This window comes from Homarus americanus, unplaced genomic scaffold (assembly GCF_018991925.1).
Source record: "Homarus americanus isolate GMGI-L3 unplaced genomic scaffold, GMGI_Hamer_2.0 scaffold36361, whole genome shotgun sequence".
Classification (NCBI taxonomy): Eukaryota; Metazoa; Arthropoda; class Malacostraca; order Decapoda; family Nephropidae; genus Homarus; species Homarus americanus.
Window position 1 is genome coordinate 670 of NW_024726182.1, and position 26,239 is coordinate 26,908.

Below are 26,239 nucleotides of genomic sequence, written 5' to 3' on the forward strand. Positions count from 1 at the left end.
GATTTTGCTCTCCAGGTCAGGGGTGGCTTCTGTACGATTTTAGTTTTCTGTCTTAATAATCCTTTTCCAATTCAATAAACGACTACACGGCCTCTTTTTTGCCTTGAAGTCTACTAATTATCTGGTTGGACTTGCCAGCTTCATTCGTAAACATATGGTTCGGTGATCACATCATCCACTCTCTCGGTTCATTGACCCACTGAATAATTTCTCCTCAGTTCTGGCCACTGTTATTTACCTCTTCTCAGGGCACATTTTGTTCTGGGGATGTCTATTAACTATTCTTCAGCCTTCTTTCACTCTGAACCTGCTTCTCGTTAGCTTGAATTCTCTTGCAGCTGCAAGGTTGTTTGATTCCTTTACAGTCTTACAACTTTTAACGAACGATGCGTTGTATTTCATTCGTTTTAGGGTGGGGCCATTTTACCATACTATAACAAGGGTTTAAAGACAACCACCTCATAGATATGAAAAACTGAAGTGCCAGAGAATGTGGTAAACAGATAAGAGGTCAATTATGAAAAAGTGAGTCGGTCCAGTATCGAATGTCAAACCTCGTAACGGTAATGCTAATAATGAGACAAGAGGTCGACTATGAGAGGTGATTCAGTACAGTATTGAATGTCAAACCGCTCGTAACGGTAATGCTAATAATGAGACAAAGGTAGACTCTGAGGAGGTGATTCAGTACAGTATTGAATGTCAAACCTTCAGTAACGGTAATGCTAATAATGAGACAAGAGTTAGACTATGAAGGTGATTCAGTACAGTATTGAATATCAAAACCGCCGAACGGTAATGCTTAAGAGAAGCACTGAAGGATCAGTACGACAAACCGTAACGCATAATGAGTCGTTTGGGGTCGGCTTATACACATCTAGAACTGATATTTCTGCAAAATATTCAGCTACTTATACCCCAGTATCGTATTACTGATGATGATACTACTTATAAATAAATCATTGAAAACTATTTTTGCATTATTCATAAAAGTGCCGGCGACAGTTTGTCGCCAGCTGTCTTTAGGTTCTGTGTTTGGTAGAGCAAGTAATGCCTAAAATAATAATAATTCCACAAATAAATACATTTATTGCTAAATCATAGCATTATTTTCAGCACACAACAACTTGAAGGTTTTGATACAACATCAAAACAACGAACAAACAAAAATTGTAACAGGCAATTACATTCAGGAAGCTTCGTGTCGAGGTGCTTGATGGTGCAAAATAGTTACACTGGAACCTGAGAAACCCGCCAGTAGGCAAACAGTGGCGGTAAATGGCACCATTCTGAACATCACCCAAATTTGTAACCAAACCATTAAGTCAATACACAGTGTAAGCAGATAAATATAACTTGACTACCAACACAGCTATAACACCTTATATACGTACTGTTGTCATGTAACTTCAAGTTTTAATTCAGAGTTGAAACAGTAATACCAAAGTAATTAATATAAAACAAAGTGAAACTCAGCACAGAGTAAGTGAACAATTATCTCCCGGATAGGCCCCTTAGTTATGGAAACTGAGCACTCAAGGAGGCAAAAGTCTTAAGTTACTTTACTAACTTTCCTTTTATTTTAATCTCAAAATTTAAATTATTTCTTTGCCAGTCTTGGGGCTTTTTGGTTGAAATGATTTAGTTATAGGTTGACAATCTCTTTTCCGAAATTCAAACCAAAACCTCTGAAACAAAGTTTTCAATGTTGTGCAAAAGTAGTTCCATATACCCCGTTTTTATTTTATATTTTTTTTTTATACAGGAATTAGCCCACCCGGGCACAGGTCACTGACCTACATCAGGGTGTGGGGGTAAAAATGTATAATATTAATAATAATAATTCATAGTAAATATAAAAATAAAATAATAATGATAAAATAATACAACACACATTAATGATACAGGTTGATACTCTTATCTGAAACCTCAAATAGAGTTCGATTGAATTTTTCGGTTTTCAGAATTTTTTATTTATTTATTTATTTATTTATTTTTTTTTTATAGTCCACCTGGGCACAAGTCACTGACCCACATTGGGGCCTGGGGGGACGAAAATATAATAATAATAATAATAATAATAATAATAATAATAATAATAATAATAATACATAATTATAATAATAATAATAATAATAATAATTCATAGGTCTAGGTCGTGTTTCTCACTTTTTATCTTTTTTTCATTCTTGTATTTCTTTATTATTATTATTTTATTAATACAGTATTATTGTTATTATTATTATTATTATTAATTTTGTTATTATATTTTATTATTTTTATTATTATTGTTATTATTTTATTTTGGTGTATTTTTTATTAAAATTTTTATTTACTATGAATAATAATTATTATTATTATAATTATTATTACTATTACTATTACTATTACTATTACTATTACATTTTCGCCCCCCAGGCTCCGATGTGGGTCAGTGATCTATGCCTGGGTGGGCTAATCCCTGTTAAAAAAAAAACAAAAAAAAACATTATCTGAAATCCGAATTACATCTGGCCCCAAGGATTTTGGATAAGGGATTGTTAATCTGTAATACCTTGTAAAATGTAACAAGTGACCATCTGTTTGTATTGTAAACTTTGCTAGTTACGTTTTACTGTAGGTTTAGTTATTACAGCATTACTTGGCTTAATTGAATAGGTGATTCCACACTCATGGTTGACATGGCAGTACCCAACACAGTACTGTATGAGTAATAGGATGTGAAAAATATGCAAGTGATTTTTAAATACTATACTTAACCTAAATAAACACAAAAACATATATACAAGGGTGAAAAATAATGTACTCGGCTGTACTAATACATGTTACAACTAGATGGCCAGTAGATTCCTTGTGTCCAGGTTAGTGCCGGAACAGTGGATCATTCCACAACAGAGTAACAGGGCCGGTCAAGAGCCGATGGTGGTGAGAGCTGAACTGCTAGGGTCTGGGTGCTCAGAAGAGTCATCACCTGCCCCTCAAAAGCCAGCAAGGTTTTCCACCAATCAGGAACCAACTCCTGTCTCTGTTTTTCTTGTTAGCCTGTTGGTAACTAGTGGCTTGGTGGTCGTGGTGTATATGTAGGGAAGTGCGACCCTTCTATGTTACAGTGTGTATGGGTGTCTACACACACACACACACACACACACACACACACACACACACATGTTGTGGAAAGCCGATCAGCTGTTTGCCCGTTTACTCTTTGTAAACAAATTACACCCGCCTCTCATTTTACACGGGGGTTACGTTCTTGAAAATCACCGCTTAATTAAAAAACGCGTAAATTAAACATAATTTTCTCACAAGAATATATGTAAATGGTACAGGTTAGGGGAACCATCATATACCATACAGGGTATGAACAGTGCTCTCACTTAAACCAAGCACGCGGCCAACCTCCGACACACGCTCTCCTCTCTGAAGGCGGGTGATCACATTTAATTTCACGTCCATTGTGATTGTTTTTCGTGCCTTTTTAGCTTTAGGTTCCCCAGAGCAGGCGATGGACGTTTTCCAGACATGGTCAATGGGGAAAACAGTGTTTAACGCTAAAAAGGTACGTGATAAACACACAATGCAAATGAGAGCACAGAGAAAAAGTAGTGCTGGTGTGAACTGAGAAAGAGATACTCGGGAAGCTTGCTGGACGTCTTCACAGTTGTTGTACAGAATACTTCATTATCATCATTATCTTCATCATTAGTAATAATAATCTTTATTAAAACATTATTATAATTATTATTATTATTATTAATAATATTAAAATCGTTCATGTTGATATGACTGAGACTTTATAGTAATAACTTACAAGCACTTCACCAGGCATCACATGCGACTCCACTGCCAGGCGACCAGGCAAATACGTGTGGCAAATTTAAACTGTGTTGACCGCGTTATTTCAAAAATAGGTGCACGTAAATTAGCTTTTGGCATTAATTGAACAATCGTGTTATTCCCAAAACGTTTAAATCAAACGCTCGTAAAGTGCGAGTTACCTATACTCATGATGTTCAGTGTGGGATTCTTTATTCAGGAAAGTTGATTCTATTAGGATAATATTTTATCAACCTGGCACCAAATGATCCTAAATTATATGAGAATTATGGTGAAAATGCATAAAGAAGTGTTAAAGGAATCTTGTGGGAGTGAGCCACCCACCCGCCCTCTCCTCCATCCCCTCCCCTCCGCTCTGACAGCTGCTCCCAGGTCATCTCACAGGCAACCTCATCCCTATTTTTGGTCCTTTCCCGTGAGTCAAGCTATTGCTAAACCAAATATTTGCTTAACGTTATGTCAAAAAGGGAGTCAAATTTAATTTATTGCTAAAATAATTTAATGGTAAACAAAGGATACCTATATACTGTACTGACAACTGATGTTTAAATACCAATTGACTTACAGTGTATGGCAGTGCCACTTCAGAAATTTTGGCTCAAATTCGGCTAGGTTCAAATCAGGAAGATAACTTTCGAACTTGGACAAGTGGTTTGAAATTGAGATTACCTGTACCTGTTCATACTTGAAATTAGCTTGAATTAAGCGAAGTACTTAATAGCCAAGTTTGAAATAGCGAGATTCTACTCTAATTGAATGTATTTATTTTTAAATCTTTATTTAGGAATTTATTTGTCATTTCAGGTTGCAAGGTGTACCAAGATCATTAATGCTGATTCTGATGATCCCAAGTATATCATAAATGTCAAACAGTTTGCAAAATTTGTCGTAGATCTGGCCGATTCAGTTGCACCTACAGATATTGAGGAAGGCATGCGTGTTGGGTAAGTTATATTGCTATTTCTATTTTGTTGCAGCAAGTGTTTCTGGAAGTTCTTAAAAATTTATTTTAATGTTTAATTATATGTAATATTTTGAACTGTAACAGTATTTCAACGTTTGATTTTTCCACTACTCGGAAAGTGGAAAGCTGGAAAGTGGTAACATAGATACAGTAAACCCTCGATAGCTTGGCACATATGGGACTCTGGCTTTGCCGAGTTATCCCAAACTCCGACTTATCGATGCACTTCCCCTTCCTCCAAAAATACGACAATAAAATTTTATCGCCCCATATATGTGTGCATGTACAGTAATTACTAAATGTAAAAAAGAAACACTTACCAGCACTGCAGGTGAATAATGAAGCATCATAGTAGGTGACACAGATGAATGGTAGGTGACACAGGCATGGTAGGTGACACAGAGGCATGGTAGGTGACACAAAGGCATGGTAGGTGACACAGAGGCATGGTAGGTGACACAGAGGCATGGTAGGTGACACTGAGGCATGGTAGGTGGGTGGCACCTGGGCATGGTGACACGGGCATGGTGGGTGACACAAAGGCATGGTGGGTGACGCAGGCATGGTGGGTGGGACAGGTGTGGTGGGTGACACCAGGGCATGGTGGGTGGGACAGGGCATGGTGGGTGGCCTGGGCATGGTGGGTGAGCACAGGGCATGGTGGGTGACCTGGGGCATGGTGGGTGACACAAAGGCATGTTGGGTGACACAAAGGCATGGTGGGTGACACAGAGGCATGGTGGGTGGGACAGGGCATGGTGGGTGAGACAGGGCATGGTGGGTGACACAGAGGCCATGGTGGGTGGGACAGAGGCATGGTGGGTGACACAGGCATGGTGGGTGACCTGGGCATGTGCAGGTGACCTCAAAGACGTGGTGAGGCACAAAGGCATGGTGGGTGACACGCAGGCATGGTGGGTGACACAGGCATGGGTGGTGAGCACGGGCATGGTGGGTGAGCCTGGGAGGCATGGTGGGTGAGCACGGGCATGGTGGGTGAGCCTGGGGCATGGTGGGTGGGACAGGAGCATGGTGGGTGGGACAGGGCATGGTGGGTGAGGTCAGGGCATGGTGGGTGACACAAGGCATGGTGGGTGACACAGGCAGTGGGTGACCTACAAGGGCATGGTGGGTGAGACAGAGGGCATGGTGGGTGGCCTGGGCATGGTGGGTGAGCACAGGGCATGAGTGGGTGACCTGGGGCATGGTGGATTGACACAGGGGCGTGGTAGGTGACACAGGGGCATGAGTGGGTGAGCACAGGCATGGTGGGTGAGCACAAAGGCATGGTGGGTGGGACAGGGCATGGTGGGTGGGACAGAGGCATGGTGAGTCACTGGGGCATGGTGGAGTGTGAGACAGAGGCATGGTGGGTGAGACAGGGGGCATGGTGGGTGAGCCTGTGAGGCATGGTGGGTGACACAGGCATGGTGGGTCACCTGGGGGCATGGTGGGTGAGGACAGAGGCATGGTGCTGGGTGGAGACAGAGGCATGGTGCAGGTCACACAGAGCATGGTGGGTGAGACAGGCATGGTGGGTGACACAGAGGCATGTTGGGTGGCCTTGGGGCATGTTGAAAAAAGATTGAGCACAGGGCATGGTGGGTGAGCACAGGCATGGTGGGGTGACACAGGCATGGTGGGTCACCTGGGGGCATGGTGGAGTGAGCCTGGGGAGGGCATGGTGGGTCAGGACAGGAGGCATGGTGGGTGAGGCGTGGGTGAGCACAGGCATGGTGGGTGAGCACGGGCATGGTGGGTGACACAGGGCATGGTGGGTGACACAGAGGCATGGTGGAGCACACAGGCGTGGTACTTGGGTGGGCACACTGGGCATGGTGGGTGGAGACGGGCATGGTGGGTGGGACAGGGCATGGTGGGTGGGACAGGGCATGGTGGGTGGGACAGGGCATGGTGGGTGACCTGGGAAGGCATGGTGGGGTGGGGACAGGGCATGGTGGGTGACCTGGGCATGGTGGGTGACCTGCAAAAGGCATGGTGGGTGTGCGACACAAGGCATGGTGGGTGACACAAGGCATGGTGGGTGACACAGGCATGGTGGGTGACACCAAAGGCATGGTGGGTGGGCGACTTTGGGGCAGTGAGCCTGGGGCATGGTGGGTGAGCACAGGCATGGTGGGTGACTCAAGGCATGTGGGTGACACAGGCATGGTGGGTGACCTGGGGCATGGTGGGTGAGCCTGGGAGGCATGGTGGGTGAGCCTGGGGCATGGTGGGTGACCTGGGGCATGGTGGGTGGCCTGGGGGGCATGGTGGGTGAGACAGGGCATGGTGGGTGGGACAGGGGCATGGTGGGTGGCACAGGCATGGTGGGTGACACAGGGCATGTGGGTCCACTGGAGGGGCATGGTGGGTGAGCCTGGAGGCATGGTGGGTGACACAGGCATGGTGCAGGTGGGGACAGGGGGCATGGTGGGTGGGCACAAAGGCATGGTGGGTGGGGACAGGAGGGCATGAGGTGGGTGACACGGGCATGGTGGGTGGGCCTAGGGCATGGTGGGTGGGCCTGCAAAGGCATGGTGGGTGACCTGAGACATGGTGGGTGAGCCTGGGCATGGTGGGTGACACAAAGGCATGTGTGGGTGAGCCTGGGGCATGGTGGGTGACCTGGGGCATGGTGGGTGACCTGGGGCATGGTGGGTGACCTGGGGGCATGGTGGGTGACACAGAGGCATGGTGGGTGGGACAGGGCATGGTGGGTGACACAGGGGGCATGGTGGGTGAGACAGGGCATGGTGCAGGTGAGACAGGGCATGGTAGATTGAGGACAGGGCATGAGGAGGTAGGTGACGCACAGGCATGGTGGGTGAGACAGAGGGCATGTGGGTGACACAGGGCATGGTGGGTGACCTGGAGGCATGGTGGGTGAGACAGAGTCATGGTGGGTGGGACAGGCATGTTAAGATTGAAGTTCAGGGCATGGTGGGTGAGACAGGAGGCATGGTGGGTGACCTGGGGCATGGTGGGTCACACAGGGGCATGGTTGGTGACACAGGGGGCATGGTGGGTGACCTGGGGCATGGTGGGTGACACAGGGGCATGGTGGGTCCACACAGGCATGGTGGGTGTTACCAGAGGGCATGGTACTTGGGTCAGACAGAGGCATGGTGGGTCACACCTGGAGGCATGTTAGGTGAGACAGGGCATGTTGGGTGAGCACAGGCATGAGGTGGGTGACTTACAGGGCATGGTAAGGTGACCTGCAGAGGGCATGGTGGTGGGTGAGACAGGAGGGCATGGTGGAATTGAGACAGAGGCATGGGTGGGACAGAACCTGGTGGGTGAGACCTTGGGGGCATGGTGGGTGAGACAGGGCATGGTGGGTGAGACAGAGGCATGGTGGGTGACACAGGGCATGAAGTGGGTCACACAGGGCATGGTGGGTGGCACAGGCATGGTGGGTGAGCACAGGCATGGTGGGTGACTGGGGGCATGGTGGGTGACACCCAGAGGGCATGGTAGGTGAGACAGAGGCATGGTGGGTGGGACAGAGGCATGGTGGGTGAGACAGGGCATGGTGGGTGAGACAGGGCATGGTGGGTGAGACAGGGCATGGTGGGTGAGCACGCAGGCATGGTGGGTCACCTGGGGCATGGTGGGTGAGCCTGGGGCATGGTGGGTGGCCTGGGGCATGGTGGGTGACCTGGGGGGCATGGTGGGTGAGCACAGGCATGGTGGGTGAGCCTGGAGGCATGTGGGTGACCTGGGGCATGTGTGTGGGTGAGCCTGGGGGCATGGGTGACACAGGGGCATGGTGGGTGGGCCTGGGGCATGGTGGGTGACTGGGGGCATGGTGGGTGGGACAGAGGGCATGGTGGGTGGGACAGAATGGTGGGTGGGGACAGGGCATGGTGGGTGACTCAGGGCATGGTAGGTGACTCAGGCATAATTAGCAGGTGACTCAGGGCATGTTAGGTGACACAGGGCATGGTGGGTGACTGGGAGGCATGGTGGGTGAGACAGAGGCATGGTGGGTGAGACAGGGCATGGTGGGTGGACAGGGGGGCATGGTGGGTGGGACAGGAGGCATGGTGGGTGAGACAGGGCATGGTGGGTGACACAGGGGGCATGGTAGGTCACACAGGCATGGTAGGTGACACAGGCATGGTAGGTGACACAGGCATGGTAGGTGACACAGGCATGGTAGGTGACACAGAGGCATGGTAGGTGACACAGAGGCATGGTAGGTGACACACAGGCATGGTAGGTGATGCAGGTGGCCAGATATGCTCAGATTTTCCCAGATAATTTTATATATCTCGGCATTTCCCGAGTTATACTAATACATTCCGAGACCATATCCCTGCCAAGTCGTATGAAATTCCGAGTTATCAAATGCAGAGTTATTGAGTGCTTACTGTACTGTATTATGTTAGGCCATAGTTGTTAGCATAACTCTATTCTTTTTCTGTGTTTGCTAATGTAAGATTAGTGTTTATTTAATTAGAGAAAAAAATCTGAATTTATCATTTGTTGGGTTCTTCTTAATGCAGATTTAGCCAATACAGGTACTCCCCGACTTACGAACTAATCGACTTACGTCCACCTGCACTTACGACCTGCCTCAATCGTACTAAAATTTGGTCAAATTATGTATTTTCGAGTCCCAAAGTCAGTACACAGACAAAATTTTCATCTGTAATTCACTTTAAAATGGCTGGCAAGCTTAAAAGTGAGTGTTTTATGGTGCTGAGAAGAAAAAGAGACCCCCATTTTCGATTTTCTGTGTTATTTAAGCATTTTTGACTTACGACCATTTCGACTTAACGACCTGGATTTGGGAGTACCTGTAATATGTTGTACTGTACTAGAGTGGTGATAACTGTAGAAGTGTGATACTAACTTTACCCAAAATACAGTACTTTATAGTACAATAGTCATCTAGTGATGTACAGGTACACCTCCGATTATCAGGGAACTGATGGTCCGGCACCTCCTTTAGTCCAGACAAAATTATGAGGGGGCACTTAACCTCCTTCCCTCCCATCCTGGGTGAAGCTAGTTTTAGGCTTGAAGTTTTTATCTTATAAATTGTAGCTGACTAGACTTAGTAGAATATAACTTGCATTTCTGGAATCCTTGTAAGATAGTGATTAATTTTAGTATAAACATCACATAGTTTGCACAAGAGATAACAATTTTATTCTAGTGTAGTACAGTACATTGAGTACAAAGTGTGTACAGTAATGTTGCCCAAAATTAGGTTTTTTCACATTTAATTTATTTTTAATATTTGTTTAATTTAAGTTTCCAGCAGTCCATGGTGCTTTAGAGACATGTGAGGTGGATCATTAGTGGGTCAACGTGTTAGCACCATCCTTGTTGATATGTTATTATCAAGTTGTCGTTGTTATTATCATTACTTGTTTTACTAACATGTCCATATTATGGTAAGCACTGCAAAAAACACGAAGTGGTAACTAAATACTATTCTGTTGCACGCTGATAGATGGCATTATGTGCTAGTGAGACTATGAACTGTGATGGCGGTCGGTGGTATTCACCATTATGATAGTTTAAAGTTTTTAAAAAAAACTTAGGGATACTGTACAGTATTTCCAAATAAAAATAATAAGATAAATGTGACAGGTATGACATTAATAGATAGTAATGCTTGTAAGAGTTCAGAAATGGTGACTGATTAGCCCTGAAGAATTGGGTGCTGTACAGACAGTAATCATCCTGGGTTATCCAGCTTTAATATTTACAATAATTCCCTTTTTTTTATTAATTAAAAGTAATAATGATATAATAATAATAATATGTTTAAGTAAACAATAACATTTTTACTCTGAGTTGGACAATATAAATTGAGCCTACTGGAGACAGCATCAGGGGGAGTCATAGCCTGTGGGATACCCTCAACTTTACATATTGGATGCAGGGTGATTTTTGTTAGCCTTTTTTATGGAAAAGTGAATGTTATATGTCCTCAAATTTGTTCGATAGTAATGTCTTTAATTGCTATTTTCAATACAGTACTAACGACGATCTGCTGTAAATTGTTGCAAATCATTACTAATTGGTTTCTTAAGATATATATATACACAGGGGATCCCTGGGTTCATAAGTCGGAACACATGGTACGTGCATACCGTACTTACAAAACAATGTTTATAATCCCACTATATCATGGCCTAAGTCCTTATATACTGTCATGCGCCGGTTAACGTCCTAGGTATGTTCTTGGAAACATGACGTTAACCGAAATGGACGTTGTATTTATACTTACGTGTATGTGGAATACTATATACGTACAGTGAACCCTCGCTTTACGAGGTTTCACTTTATGCGTTTCTACATTTACGCGGTACCCTGCCAGAACCGGAATTCCCACTTTACGCGGTGCATCTACTCATATACGCGGGTGAAGTATAATTTTTTTATTTAGCTCATAAAATTCATACAAATTATCCGGCCAGAATATAATTTACATTGCTGGAATTCTTACAATTTGATGATCATTTTGAATATAAGCATCATAGATTTTGCATTAGACATACAAATTTTAGATCTAATGCAAGTATTTTGTTTACTCAGAGCAAATATGTTATCTTTTGTGCAAAATATATGAAATGTATATTCAAAATATTCCTGGCCTTGCAAGGAATCCAGCAATGTCAATTATATTATCCTAACTTTAGTCTGAGGTATTATTTATTACTAAAAATGTAAATATACTGTTATAATCCAAACATTTTTCTGGTAGGGAGGGAAGGTGGGGGTGAGGGGCAGGGAGGGAGGGAGGGACCCAGGGAGCAGGTGGGAAGAGGGGGGGAGGTGGGGTATTTTGATTGACAGATAGTATTTTGGTAAGTATATTTTGTTTATTTATTGAAAATATTTGTTTTAGCTCATAAAATTCATACAAATTACCGGGCCAGAATATAATTTACATTGCTGGAATTCTTACAATTTGATGATCATTTTGAATATAAACATCATAGATTTTGCATTAGACATACAAATTTTAGATCTACTTTAAGTATTTTGATTACTCTGAGTAAATATGTTATCTTTTGTGCAAAATATATGACATTTATATTCAAAATATTCCTGGTCTTACAAGGAATCCAGCAATGTCAATTATATTATCCTAACTTTAGTCTGAGGTATTATTTATTACTAAAAAGGTAAATATTCTGGTTTCTCCCACACATTTCTCTGGTAGGGAGGGTTGGTGGGGGGGAGGGAGGGACCTACCAACCGACCATCTGGCGAGGTTGGAAGAGGGGGGGAGGCAAGGTGGGGTACTTTAATTGACAGATAGTGTCTTGGAGAATATTTTTTTTTTATTAACTGAAGATATTTGTTTTAGCTCATAAAATTCATACAAATTACCCGGCCAGAATATAATTTACATTGCTGGAATTCTTACAATTTGATGATCATTTTGAATATAAACATCATAGATTTTGCATTAGACATACAAATTTTAGATCTACTTTAAGTATTTTGTTCACTCTTAGTAAATTTGTTATCTTTTGTGCAAAATATATGACATTTATATTCAAAATATTCCTGGTCTTACAAGGAATCCAGCAATGTCGATTATATTATCCCAACTTTAGTTTGAGGTATTATTTATTACTATACCTTAAAATCTAGTGGCTTTCCCCCAAACATTTCTCAGTGAGGGAAGAGCCAGCAGTGTAGTGTGAGAAGAGGGGGAGGGAGTTGTGTCCATTATTTGAATGGACATTAACTTGGCGACTGTATTTCTCTATTTCTCTTAAGTATTAATTGTGTGCATGTACCATCATAAAAGTAAGATGTTATTTTTACTAGATCATAGGTATTGTGTCGGAAAAAGTGGAGTTTGGGGGTCAGCCGGTCTCTTTTTCAATTAATCCCATATGTTATGTTGTTCACTTTACGCGTTTCTCACTTTCTGCGGTACCCTGTGGGTTGAATTAACCTCGTAAAGTGAGGGTTGACTGTATTCTTATCAATTTTCAAAATCGCACTTCTACATAACGTTTCGCTAAATTACGTTGAAATTCATATGATATATAGGTACAGTAAAAGTCCAAAAATCCGGATGCCAGGAATCCGGACCACCCGAGAATCCGGACTTTTCGAAAACTCAAACTTTTTAAATTTAGCGGGGGCTTTTGTGGGTTATGTGAATGAATGGAGTTGCTTTAAAAAATTAATTTACATAATTCTAATAATAAAAGTAATTGTAAATTATAGGTAGCTAATTTTGTTAGTTTTGTAATTAGCTTGAACTGAAATGTAAAATTTGAGGCACTATAAATCTTTTGTGTGTATGTGTACATGCGTGAATGCCACAGCTGCACAGCGACAACAAACGACCACACGATCGACACTTTAAAACAAGCAATCAAACTGTGACAACGTATGTAATTTTGAGTCCTACTCTTTCCATTTACAGAGTACTGTACAAGCCCATAATAATGGCTCCTAAAGTAGATAAACTTCGTTGTGTGAAGAGAAAGAAGAACACATTGAAATTGAGTGACAAACTTGAAATAATTAAGAAACTAGAATGTAATGTGAGCAATGCTGTTCTAATGGAAACATACAACATTGGAAAGTCTACAATTTATGATATAAAAAAGGCAAAGAATAAAATTCTAGAATTCACAGCTTCTTCTGAGCTTTACATTAAAATTGCTGAAAGAAAAAGTTTACATTGGTCCAAATTAGAAAATCTTGATAAAGTGTTGCACGAATGGTTTTTGTTAAAACGATCAGAAGGTATGGCAATTTCTGGGCCGATACTTATTGCCAAAGCAAAGTCTTTTAAGGAGCAAATGAACATTGAATCAGAGTGCGCATTTAGTGATGGATGGCTTAGGAATTTCAAGACTCGTCATGGTATTAGACAGTTTGTTTACATTTTTGTAAAGTGTTGACTTAATATTTCTTTAAAACTGCTCGTTTTGATAAATGAAGCATGCTTTATTTGCGAATGAATAAACTATCAAAATGTACCAGTTCATCTCTTCTTTATTCCTCCTTAAATTTTAATTTTAAAAGTACTGCCTGAGAATCCGGAAAATCCGAAAATCCGGACCGACCCAATCCCCAAGCAGTCCGGATTTTTGGACTTCTACTGTAATTTACTTTTCTTAAACGTAACATATAGATATTTCTGATTATCGCTTTTGTGTTGGGTGCATTAATTTTTTTCCTAACTTCCCATTTTTTCCTCCATATATTTATAAAGGTAAATCAGCAAATAATAAACCAAGCCAAATATGAAGAAAATTTATATGTTACACCATGCACAATATGTTATTCTCACACTTTTAGACCACTCGGATCCAGATTTCGGTTGGTTTGGACCGACATCTCGATGTGGCATATTCCTATCTGGTCTCTTTCTCTCAGTCCGTATGCTGTGTTTATTCCCCCGCTGCTAAAATGGACTCAGTCCTCGTCCTTTGCTGGGCCAACCTGTGATGGTTGTTTTTCAACTCATATTTTTGGGTCAATACACATACAGTGGGGTATGCTATAACGAATCTAATTGGTTCTAGAACCTTGTTCGTTATAGCATTCGTTCGTTATAGGATTAATCCGTTCCAGGCCCCCAAATACAACCACTTAACACTGAAAAATATAATATACAATTGTAAAAATTGTAAAAAGTGCATAAATATGCATCTAAACCCCTGAAATAAAGAATATCATTAATACTTGTAATAAAAAAAAACAATAAATTAGTAAAAAAAAAAATTTTTTTTTTTAAATAATGTTCGTTGTAGGAGTTGCGTTCGTTATAGCATTCTCAATTTTATAGGCGTTCGTTATAGCATTCTCAATTTTATAGGTAAAACCGTTCGTTATAGGAATATTCGTAGTAGGATCCGTTCGTTATAGCATACCCCCACTGTAACTGTCTTCATTTATTTTTACTCGGTTATATGTACTCAATATCCTACATACAGTCAGCCAAAGATGCACTGACCCCACCCTGGGTCTCATACTCACAATTTTACCTGGCAATACTTGGTAAAGTAAGGCTGTATGTAAAGGTGATTGTGATTGGTGGATCTATTTTCAGCTGTGACACTGTCAGGATAAATATTAAACAAACCAAAGGTAACATTTTTATAATACAGGTACACCTCTGATGGTCCGGCACCTCCTTTAGTCCAGACAAAATTATGAGGGGGCACTTAACCTCCTTCCATCCCATCCTGGGTGAAGCTAGTTTTAGGCTTAAAGTTATCTTATAAAATCTAGCTGACTAGACTTAGCAGAATATAACTTGCATTTCTGGAATTCCTGTAAGATAGTGATTAATTTGAGTAAAAACATTATATAGTTTGCAGAAGAGATAAAATTTTTATTCTAGTGTAGTACAGTACATTGAGTATAAAGTGTGTACAGTAATGTTGCTAAAAATTATGTTTTTTCACATTTAATTTACATTAAATATTTGTTTAATTTAAGTTTCCAGCAGTCCAAGGTGCTTTAGAGACACGTGAGGTGTATCATTAGTGGGTCAGGGGTGTATTGTTTATTTATTATACCTGACCTCGGTTGGTCCGTCAAACCGGATAATCCGGCAAGGCTTTGGAACCAAGGGTGCCAGAAAATCGGTGGTGGACCTGTACTGATCTATTCTTTGGGGCCTGAATCCCACTCAGGATTTTTAGAATTATTGCATGATTTCAAGTAATGCTCTACAGTAAAACCTCAATAAATCAGACTTCAGTATATCGGAATTCTCTTTTTTTGGACTCTCTGAGGTGCTCTGGTCACACACACACACAAAAAAAAAAAAAAATAAATAAATTAAAAAGGGGGAACATTAAAGAAAGATTAAATGAATAACACTTTTGAATACTGTGCAGTGGTCTAATTAGATTTGCCATAGGCTTGCCGAGAACTAAGACACTGAGTACAGTATATAAGCAGTTTGGGGCTGATCAGGCGTTGCCACATTCGTCAGGTTTATTTATTTATTGATTCAGTATTATATTCTCATATGATTGGCCTGTTATAGTTTATGGTTCATCAGTAATAGAGAAAAAATACAATACTCTATGTATGTGTAATTTGTAATATGACTTGAAAATAAAAGGATAGGCTATATCAGGTTATTTACTCATTATGCATTCTGTGAGAGCTTTCAGCAGACCAGCTTACAACAGGGTCACTATAACACACTGTATAGTATTATATATGAAGATACCTTCCTAACAGCATTATTTATTACCCCTGAGTGATACATGATGGCTCTATTTGGCTACTTGTAGACTTAGACAAATTATTAATGAATGAACCAGGGTATATGCAGATACATAATACTGTACTCTACAATGCACTACAATAGTACAGTAGGCCCTCCAAATTCGTGGGGGTTAGGTCCTTAAATTGGCCGCAAATCACCAAATCCGTGAATAACATTTGCTGACCAAGAAGTACATTTTACTTGTGTACAAGAAATGTACACATTGCCTTTATGTTGCATTTTTGCCTTTAGGACAATTATTTCTTTTACACTGTATTGTATATATATATATATATACAGTGGTACCCCACTTAACCAGTCAATTGAACCCAGAGGGTCCCGCGTTAAGTGAAAACCGTGTTAAGTGAATAACAGAACATATGGGATTAATTCCAATAGAACCCAGCCCGACCCCCAAACTCCACTTTTTGACGACAAATAACTATGTTGTAGTAAAAATAACATCTTAATTTTATGATGGTACATGCACACAATTAATACTTAAGAGAAATACAGTCGCCAAGTTAATGTCCATTCAAATAATGGACTCAACTCCCTCCCCCTCTCACACTACAGTACACAGCCAGCTAACAGATGGTCGGTCGGTCCCTCCCCCCCCCACCAACCGTCCCAAGGAATGTTGGGATAACCACTAAATTTTAATAAATAATACCTCAAACTAAAGTTAGGATAATATAATTGACATTGCTGGATTCCTGTAAGACCAGGAATATTTTGAATATAAATGTCATATATTTTGGACAAAAGATAACATACTTACTCAGATTAAACATTTTATCTAAAATTGTATGTTTAATAAAAATATGTGTTTATATTCAAAATGATCACCAAATTATAAGAATTCCAGCAATGTAAACTATATTCTGGCTGGGTAATTTGTATGAATTTATGAGCTAAAACAGGCAGTCAGGCAGGGTGGCGGGTGGTGCGAATCTAAAAATAGCCGAGCGGACCTCCTGCGTTGCTGTGGAAAAATCCGCGTTAAGTGAAAGTTCAGCTTTGGCAAGGCACGGCGTATATGCAGCGTTAGAAGTGAAAGCGCGTTAAGCTGAGAGTAATACTGTGTATATATATATATATATATATATATATATATATATATATATATATATATATATATATATATATATATATATATATATATATATATATATTTCATGTAAATCCACAATGAAAACGTGGATAAGATAAATCTTGATAAAATCACACGGGAAAATGGAAACAACGGAGCACCTTAGCTTTCGTCTTTATTCAAGACATCTTCAGAGGCAACTGGATTACATGGACAGAGAGAGGCTTAAATATACAGGGTGACCTTAAAAACATGAGGTCAGGTCATAATGATGTCATCCACTAATCCCCACATCAACACACACGTAGAGGAGCTTAAGAGAAGGGGGGTGACGTGACTAGTCAGGTCAGGTCAAAAATAAGGGACCCACAAAATAACTATCATACACCTAGATCTAAGGTTTTCAAAGCATTTTAACCTTGGACCACTGACAAATAAATTTATGTAACATATTATCAGTTTTGAACTGACCATCACTAAGGTTTATTAATTTTAATTCCTTAATCAAACTAGCTTCAACCAGAAGTCTTTCTGTGACACAAGATGATTTAAATATTTCTAAGCTTTTTTCCCAAGCAATGGGGTGATTATTATTCCTAACATGAACGAACAAGGCACTGCTTTCAGATGCTGTTCTGATATTATACTTATGTTGTTTGATTTTGAGCTGCAGTGTTTTTCCTGTCTGTCCTACATAATTACAATTACATTTGCTACATGGAATACAATAAACACTTCCATTTACATTCAAACTTGGGCTATTCCTTATTAACATATTGGTAATGGTTGAGTCATACTTGAAAACAACATTAATATTTAGAAGCTTGAGGAACCGAACTAACGGGACAAATTCATTACGATAGGGCAGTCAAAATATTCTTAAGTGTAGGAACTTGTCTGGTTTGAGAGGAATGAAAGGATTTTTTAGCCCTTTTAAAACAACGATCAACAAACACAGAAGGGTACCCGAGTTTCTGTGCAATATATATATATATATATATATATATATATATATATATATATATATATATATATATATATATATATATATATATATATATATATATATATATATATATATATATATATATATATATATATATATATATATATATATATATATATATATATATACAGTTGTGCCCACTTAGCGTCAATTGAACCCAGAGGGTCCGCGTTAAGTGAAATCATGATTAAGTGAACAACAGAACATATGGGATTAATTCCAATAGAAACGGCCCGACCCCAAACTCCACTTTTGAAGGCACATACCTATGTTGTAGTAAAATAACATCTTAATTTTATGATGGTACATGCACACAATTAATACTTAAGAGAAATGAGAAATACAGTGCGCCAAGTTAATGTCCATTCAAATAATGGACTCAACTCTCCCTCCTCTCACACTACACTGCGCTGGCTCTTCCTCTCAGAGAAATTTTGGGAAAACCACTAAATTTTTAATAAATAATACCTCAAACTAAAGTTAGGATAATACAATTGACATTGCTGGATTCCTTGTAAGACCAGGAATATTTTGAATATAAATGTCATATATTTTGCACAAAAGATAACATAGTTACCTAGAGAAAATTTTTTATCTAAAATTTGTATGTCTAATGCAAAAATATGATGTTTATATTCAAAATGATCTAAATTATAAATTCAGCAATGTAAATTATATTCTGGCTGAGTAATTTGTATGAATTTTATGAGCTAAAACAGGCAGTCAGGCAGGGTTGGCGGGTGGGGCAAATCTAAAAATAGCGTCTCAGGCAGGACACTCACAGCGTATAGTGGAAAAAATCCGTGTTAAGTGAAAGTTCAGATCTGCGAGCACGTATATGATAAGCGTTAAGTGAAACGCGTTAGGCGGGGAGTATACTGTGTATATATATATGTATATATATATATATATATATATATATATATATATATATATGTGTGTGTGTGTGTGTGTGTGTGTGTGTGTGTGTGTGTGTGTGTGTGTGTGTGTGTGTGTGTGTGTGTGTGTGTGTGTGTGTGTGTGTGTGTGTGTGTGTGTGTGTGTGTGTGTGTGTGTGTGTGTGTGTGTGTGTGTGTGTGTGTGTGTGTGTGTGTGTGTGTGTGTGTGTGTGTGTGTGTGTGTGTGTGTGTGTGTGTGTGTGTGTGTGTGTGTGTGTGTGTGTGTGTGTGTGTGTGTGTGTGTGTGTGTGTGTGTGTGTGTGTGTGTGTGTGTGTGTGTGTGTGTGTGTGTGTGTGTGTGTGTGTGTGTGTGTGTGTGTGTGTGTGTGTGTGTGTGTGTGTGTGTGTGTGTGTGTGTGTGTGTGTGTGTGTGTGTGTGTGTGTGTGTGTGTGTGTGTGTGTGTGTGTGTGTGTGTGTGTGTGTGTGTGTGTGTGTGTGTGTGTGTGTGTGTGTGTGTGTGTGTGTGTGTGTGTGTGTGTGTGTGTGTGTGTGTGTGTGTGTGTGTGTGTGTGTGTGTGTGTGTGTGTGTGTGTGTGTGTGTGTGTGTGTGTGTGTGTGTGTGTGTGTGTGTGTGTGTGTGTGTGTGTGTGTGTGTGTGTGTGTGTGTGTGTGTGTGTGTGTGTGTGTGTGTGTGTGTGTGTGTGTGTGTGTGTGTGTGTGTGTGTGTGTGTGTGTGTGTGTGTGTGTGTGTGTGTGTGTGTGTGTGTGTGTGTGTGTGTGTGTGTGTGTGTGTGTGTGTGTGTGTGTGTGTGTGTGTGTGTGTGTGTGTGTGTGTGTGTGTGTGTGTGTGTGTGTGTGTGTGTGTGTGTGTGTGTGTGTGTGTGTGTGTGTGTGTGTGTGTGTGTGTGTGTGTGTGTGTGTGTGTGTGTGTGTGTGTGTGTGTGTGTGTGTGTGTGTGTGTGTGTGTGTGTGTGTGTGTGTGTGTGTGTGTGTGTGTGTGTGTGTGTGTGTGTGTGTGTGTGTGTGTGTGTGTGTGTGTGTGTGTGTGTGTGTGTGTGTGTGTGTGTGTGTGTGTGTGTGTGTGTGTGTGTGTGTGTGTGTGTGTGTGTGTGTGTGTGTGTGTGTGTGTGTGTGTGTGTGTGTGTGTGTGTGTGTGTGTGTGTGTGTGTGTGTGTGTGTGTGTGTGTGTGTGTGTGTGTGTGTGTGTGTGTGTGTGTGTGTGTGTGTGTGTGTGTGTGTGTGTGTGTGTGTGTGTGTGTGTGTGTGTGTGTGTGTGTGTGTGTGTGTGTGTGTGTGTGTGTGTGTGTGTGTGTGTGTGTGTGTGTGTGTGTGTGTGTGTGTGTGTGTGTGTGTGTGTGTGTGTGTGTGTGTGTGTGTGTGTGTGTGTGTGTGTGTGTGTGTGTGTGTGTGTGTGTGTGTGTGTGTGTGTGTGTGTGTGTGTGTGTTTAGAGAACACTGAAATAAAATCCGCAATTTTTTTTGGGTATTTATTAAGTGGTGATAAATACTCAACTGTACTGTTCTAATTTATTAAGTGTTGTAGACAGACGTTGGGGTAAGCATGAGTGGTGAAGGAGCTAAGCCTATCATGGTGTTGAGTGTGGGATTCCTTTTTCAGGAAAGTTGATTCTTTTAGGATACTATTTTATCATCCTGGCACCAAATGAACCAAAATGATATGAGAATTATGGTGAAATTGCATAAAGACATGTTAAAGGGATCCTGGGGGAGAGAGAGGGAGGGCACCACCCACAGCCTCCCCACCCCTCCCTCCCTCAGCCTGCTGCTCCCAGATATACACTGTTCGCCGACTCTTAATTTACTTTATTATCAGGTTCGTAACAAACAAAAAAGGTGAAGTAAATGAAAAGGGAATAAAAATAAATAAAGTAAACCTTTGAGAATTTAATTAAATTAAATACTAACACAATAAAAGAGCACAGATGAGCTATCACAACAAATTGATTCACTATCAGAAACTTTTAAGACACAAATGATACTAAACATCGAAACATCAAAGGAACTTCTTAAACATATAGAATAAAAATAATGCTGGATTCACGTTAACACTGCATAAACATACAAAATAACTAACACTGAAATTAACTATCGTGAAAACAACACTGAATTACTTAAATGTAACTAAGCAAGCACTGATGGACACATAAGAGACATGAATAGGTACTCACATAGATAAACCACATTGGTGGCGACAGGAACAACACAGAAATAAAATAAAGTATAAGGGAACAGGTGTGGTGTCACTCAAAAACGTGAACTGTGAATGACAGAGGACTGGACTGAACTCTGCTGCTGGTGGGGACTATATATGGAGTGGCTCCGCCAGTCGACACGCCCGGTGAAACATGGATTGTTTAACGATGCAGATGGTTAGTTTAGAGAAACAAAGAATGCTTGTTACAATACTAAATGAAGAAAATAAGATGGAGCGAACAAATAATAACAGTTAAAACCAACAGCACAGGGTAAGGTGACTAGAATATATAATAGTAAATATAACACATCATTACAGGAATAATATGGAACAACATGGCAGCATGTTATATAAAAATAATAGAAAAATACGACAAATTCGTAACAACACTCGTCTTCCACCTACAATATACTCCTACACTTATTTGTTCTTATTTTTATCTTTATAGTACAGTAAAGCCTCAAATAATGACGGTAATGTGTCCTCCAATATTGCAGTGTAAGGTGAATCATCATATCATGAATCATTAATTACTATTAAAATAAAGCAATAATAATGAGATGTATTCCCAAGTGTGACCTTTTCATATATTTTGTGTGGCTTTTTACCCTCTTTTCCCCCCAAAACAATACAATTAATGTAAATTGCAAACTATATTCTCTAAATAATGTTTCTGAATGCACCTTATACAATATAAATGAATAATTATATGGTCACACAAGAGGAGATGGGATGCCATTGTTTTGTTTGTGTTTACAGCTGTCTGGGATGATAGTTCTACACTAGAAAATGAAGAAAATAAGACCCTGGTTTTAGCTGTAGTGAAATTAATGTAAAAAAATGAATATATATGTTTTAAGTAATGTTAATAAATGGAACAATAGAAGTTGCTAACCACTAATGGTAAAGAAAAAAAGTGAGATGGATTGTACAGTCTCCTTCGACTTACGACATATTCGACTTACGACAACCCGGACATCTGAAGGCCATGGTCGTATAAAATATTTTTCACATTAGTTATTTTCGAGTTCCGACGTTAGTGATCGCTGTGTACTGAAAATTTTTTGGGTTTGTAATTCCCTTTAAATAGTTGTAAGCATAAAAATGAAGTTCTCATGGTGCTGAGAAGAAAAAGAGACTCATTTTAGAATTTCTATGTATTATTTTTGCCTTTTTGACACGACCAATTAGACTTAGGACCTGGTCGCGGAAGGAACCTCGTAGTAAGTCGAGGTGAGACTGTAGTATATCTTTTAATAATAAATAAAATAATATATTTATATCCAGTAAGTTCTTTCTTAATGAACTGTACTATAATGCATATACAGTCAGTTCTGCTGTAACGCGATAGTTGTGTTCTTGTAAAACATCGTGTTATAGAAATTCGCGTAATAGAAATAACAGGGCTTATGGAGAAAATAGGGTTAGGTGCAGATTACTACTCGAAATCGAAAAAAAAATTAGTAGTTAGCCTAACACAAAGGTTAGCACAGTCTAAATAAATGTTACATTCATATCTAATAATGAAATCATACAGTAAATGTAACACTTTACCTTGAAAAAATATGAATATAACTTGATGGGGGAGAAGGGTGATTTTGAGGTTGATAACATCGAGCTTCTCTTCAAGGGTTATAGCCTTTCTTTTACGATCATCACAGGGAATGCGATCACCAGAGCGCTTCTTGGAGATATTCTTCTTTACCATATTCACAGTTAATGCCACAAAATTGGAGAAATGGTAAGCAAAAATCGCATTACAGCAAACAAGCGTTCACGTTATACAAATATTGTTCCTCTATTCATAAATCGCGTTAAGAGCCAATTCGCATTGTCAAAACACGCGTTATAGCAGAACTCACTTTAAAGGAAAAATGTAAAACGATATACACACGACATTATTGCACATTGGAACTAACGAGTGGTTGCTTAGTTGAAGCAAAACACTCACTTGGTAAAAGCCTGGGCAATTGGCAAGTCCGGACTCCCTTTTCCCCAAATAGTCTGGAATTTTGAGGGTTTACTGTATAATGCTTTAAAAACTTTTTTTGCAATATTTTTCTTGTATGTTTATTATATCATAGAAAACATGAATTTAAATTACTGAAATGTGTAGAATGTCATGAGACAGATCATAAATTGTTTTATATCACATTTCTATGTTACTAATGATTACATTCTTTTTCAGGGATTTTTAGTAACACTTCTGGTAAAAATAAATGATTTTAGGGATTAAGTAAATTTTAGCTTTTAATTCTTTGGGACTCATGATTTTAACCCCATTTTCACCATAAGCCCAATCAATTTACATTCTACTGAATTCGTAGAAACATAACCTTGAAAATTGTGAGAGATTTATTGTAGGGTTATAATTGTTTTTATTTTTTTATTTATTTTACAGCGTGGATCGCAACAAGTATCAAATACATATTCCTCTCCCACCAAAAATTGATCCCTCAGTAACAATGATGCAGGTGGAAGAGAAACCCGATGTTACATACTCTGACGTGGGAGGCTGCAAGGAACAAATTGAAAAACTCCGTGAAGTGGTTGAGACGCCTCTCTTACATGTGAGTTGTAGCATACAGTACAATACTAATGATGTAGTTCACCCAATAAAATAGGTAAGACGAGCTTTCAAGATACAAGGGGCCCCCAAATTCAAGGAATTTATATTTCGCAGTCCTCTATTATGCGCGGATGACACTGGATGTACCCAAGAATGTCTGTGGGTAGTTTTAAAGTTGCTGCCATTTTTGTGTATGGGACAGGGAGCCATTCATTCTAGGCACAGTAATTTCCTTTACCTGTGTATGTATATATATATACGCAGAATGTTAGATCGTGTGCTGGAAAAATATGCATATTTACGGTAATGTTATATAAATAAAGTCAAGTAACACTTACCACTTCAATTAATACTTTGCAGTGTTCCCTCTGTGCTTCAGGCAGTCCTTTAGCCTTTGGGGAACACGTCAGCAAGGTTTTGCAAGAGGTCAGGTGGCAAGTTAGCCTAGGGATCCTTGATGGCTGCCTCTAGCTTCGGGATTGATGATAATAATAATAATAATTAACGGTTTATTGAAAGAGCTTGGCAGCCAGAAGGCTGAAAATATACAGTTACATATTTGGGGAATGGGTTACGAATTACAAATAATATACAAGTAACATAAGTGACACAAATAAGACATGTAATAACTAGATGGGGAAAAGCTCAAACTACAGTTCATTTCAACATAGTGACAGTGCAAGGAGTAGTGTTTACTGGGAGTGAATACACTGGTTTATTACAAGTTATTGATAATTTTTACAATGGTTGGGACTGGGCTGTTCTTATAGCGATCAGTTCGTGCACGTATGGGCTGGATGCGGTTGTGGTGTCGAACAGCAATTCTCGGACCAGGGATCTCAGGTGGTAGTACAGTGAGTTCTGCTATAACGCGTGTTTTGATAACGCGAATTTGCTCTAACGCGATTTATGAATTCGGAACAATATTTGTATAACGCGATCGCTTGTTTGCTATAACGCGATTTTTGCTTACTATTTCTCCAATTTTGTGGTATTAACTGTGAATATGGTAAAGAAGAATATCTCCAAAAAGCATTCTGATGATAGAATTCCCGGTGATTATCGTAAAAGAAAGGATATAACACTTGAAGAGAAGCTTGATGTTATCAACCTCAAAATCACCCTTCTCCCCCATCAAGTTACATTCATATTTTTTCAAGGTAAAGTGTTAAATTTACTGTATGATTTCATTATTAGATATGAATGTAACATTTATTTAGACTGTGCTATCCTTTGTGTTAGGCTAACTACTAAATTTTTTCGATTTCGAGTAATCTGCACCTAACCCTATTTTCTCCATAAGCCCTGTTATTTCTATTACGCGATTTTCTATAACACGATATTTTACAAGAACACAATTGGTTATAGCAGAACTACCTGTAGGAGCCGTGTCGAGGATGGTGTAGAAGCTTCTTACCAAATTTGCAGATGAGGTCGTGGTGATGGTCAGTGAGAGTCGAAAGGGTCAGTGTGTTGAGCGCTTCTTGATATGTGGAGTAGGAAGGGGAGAGAATAATCTTGCATGCCCTCTTTTGCACTTTTTCTAGGTGTTTACGTTGTGTGGCATTTAGGGAGGAAGACCAGGTAGGGGAGGCATAGGTGAGCTTGGGAAGTATGAATGTTGTGTAAACACTGAGGAGCTCGGGTGCAGGAACTCCGAGGGACTTGAGTCGGCGGAGGAGGTGGAGATGGAAACTGGAGGATTTGACAACTTCACTGACGTGTGGTTTCCAATTTAGTTTGTTGTCTATGGTGACGCCGAGGAGCTTCGTGGAATCTACAACCTGGAGTGTGTTCGGACCTAAAGTAATGGAAGGAGGTGGGACAATGTCGGAGGAGAGGTTGATGTGCATAACCATGGTCTTGGTATGGTTGATGGTGACATGGTTGTTGGTGGCCCAGTTTTGGAGACTGTTCAATAAATCCTGAAGGGCGGTATAGTTGGGAGCAGAATTGTTGACGCTGATTCCAATGGTGGAGTCGTCGACATATTTCCAGCGAGCAGGGGTTTCTCTTAGGGCATCATTGATGAGCATAAGGAAGCAGAGTGGTCCCATCTTGGTGCCTTGGGGGACGCCACAGGTGAGTGACTGAAAGGTGGAGACAGCCCCTCGGAAGCGTACAGCTTGGCGTCGGTCACTGAGGAAGTCTGTAAGCCATGGTATAAGACTTCTCCGAAGCCCGAGGTCAATAGCTTTGTTGATGATTATATTGTGGTCGACTAGGTCGAATGCTTTAGTGAAATCAATGAAGGCGACAGCTACAGACGTTTTTCGTTTCTCGAGATGGCGGTATATGTAATCGAGAAAGCCGACAAGACAGTGAGTGGTGGAGGAAGTTTTCATGTTGCCAAATTGCTGAGGGTCTACGACTCCTGCAATATCAGCATAAGCCCAGTCGAACACAAAACTTTCACAGATTAGGCTGGGTATTGGGGTGATTG

The 26,239-nt window shown here is 40.3% G+C and overlaps 1 protein-coding gene across 1 annotated transcript in view; it reads left to right on the plus strand.

The window, feature by feature from the left end:
• Nucleotides 1–4,614: 4,614 nt before the first annotated feature.
• LOC121865366 (26S proteasome regulatory subunit 7) overlaps nucleotides 4,615–26,239 on the plus strand; it is a 46,946-nt gene continuing 25,321 nt past the window's right edge. Inside the window, exons 1-2 of the mRNA XM_042364702.1 lie at nucleotides 4,615–4,781; nucleotides 23,629–23,797. Coding sequence (XP_042220636.1) covers nucleotides 4,771–4,781; nucleotides 23,629–23,797 — 180 coding nt within the window. The 5' untranslated portion in view covers nucleotides 4,615–4,770. The remainder of the gene's footprint in view (nucleotides 4,782–23,628; nucleotides 23,798–26,239) is intronic.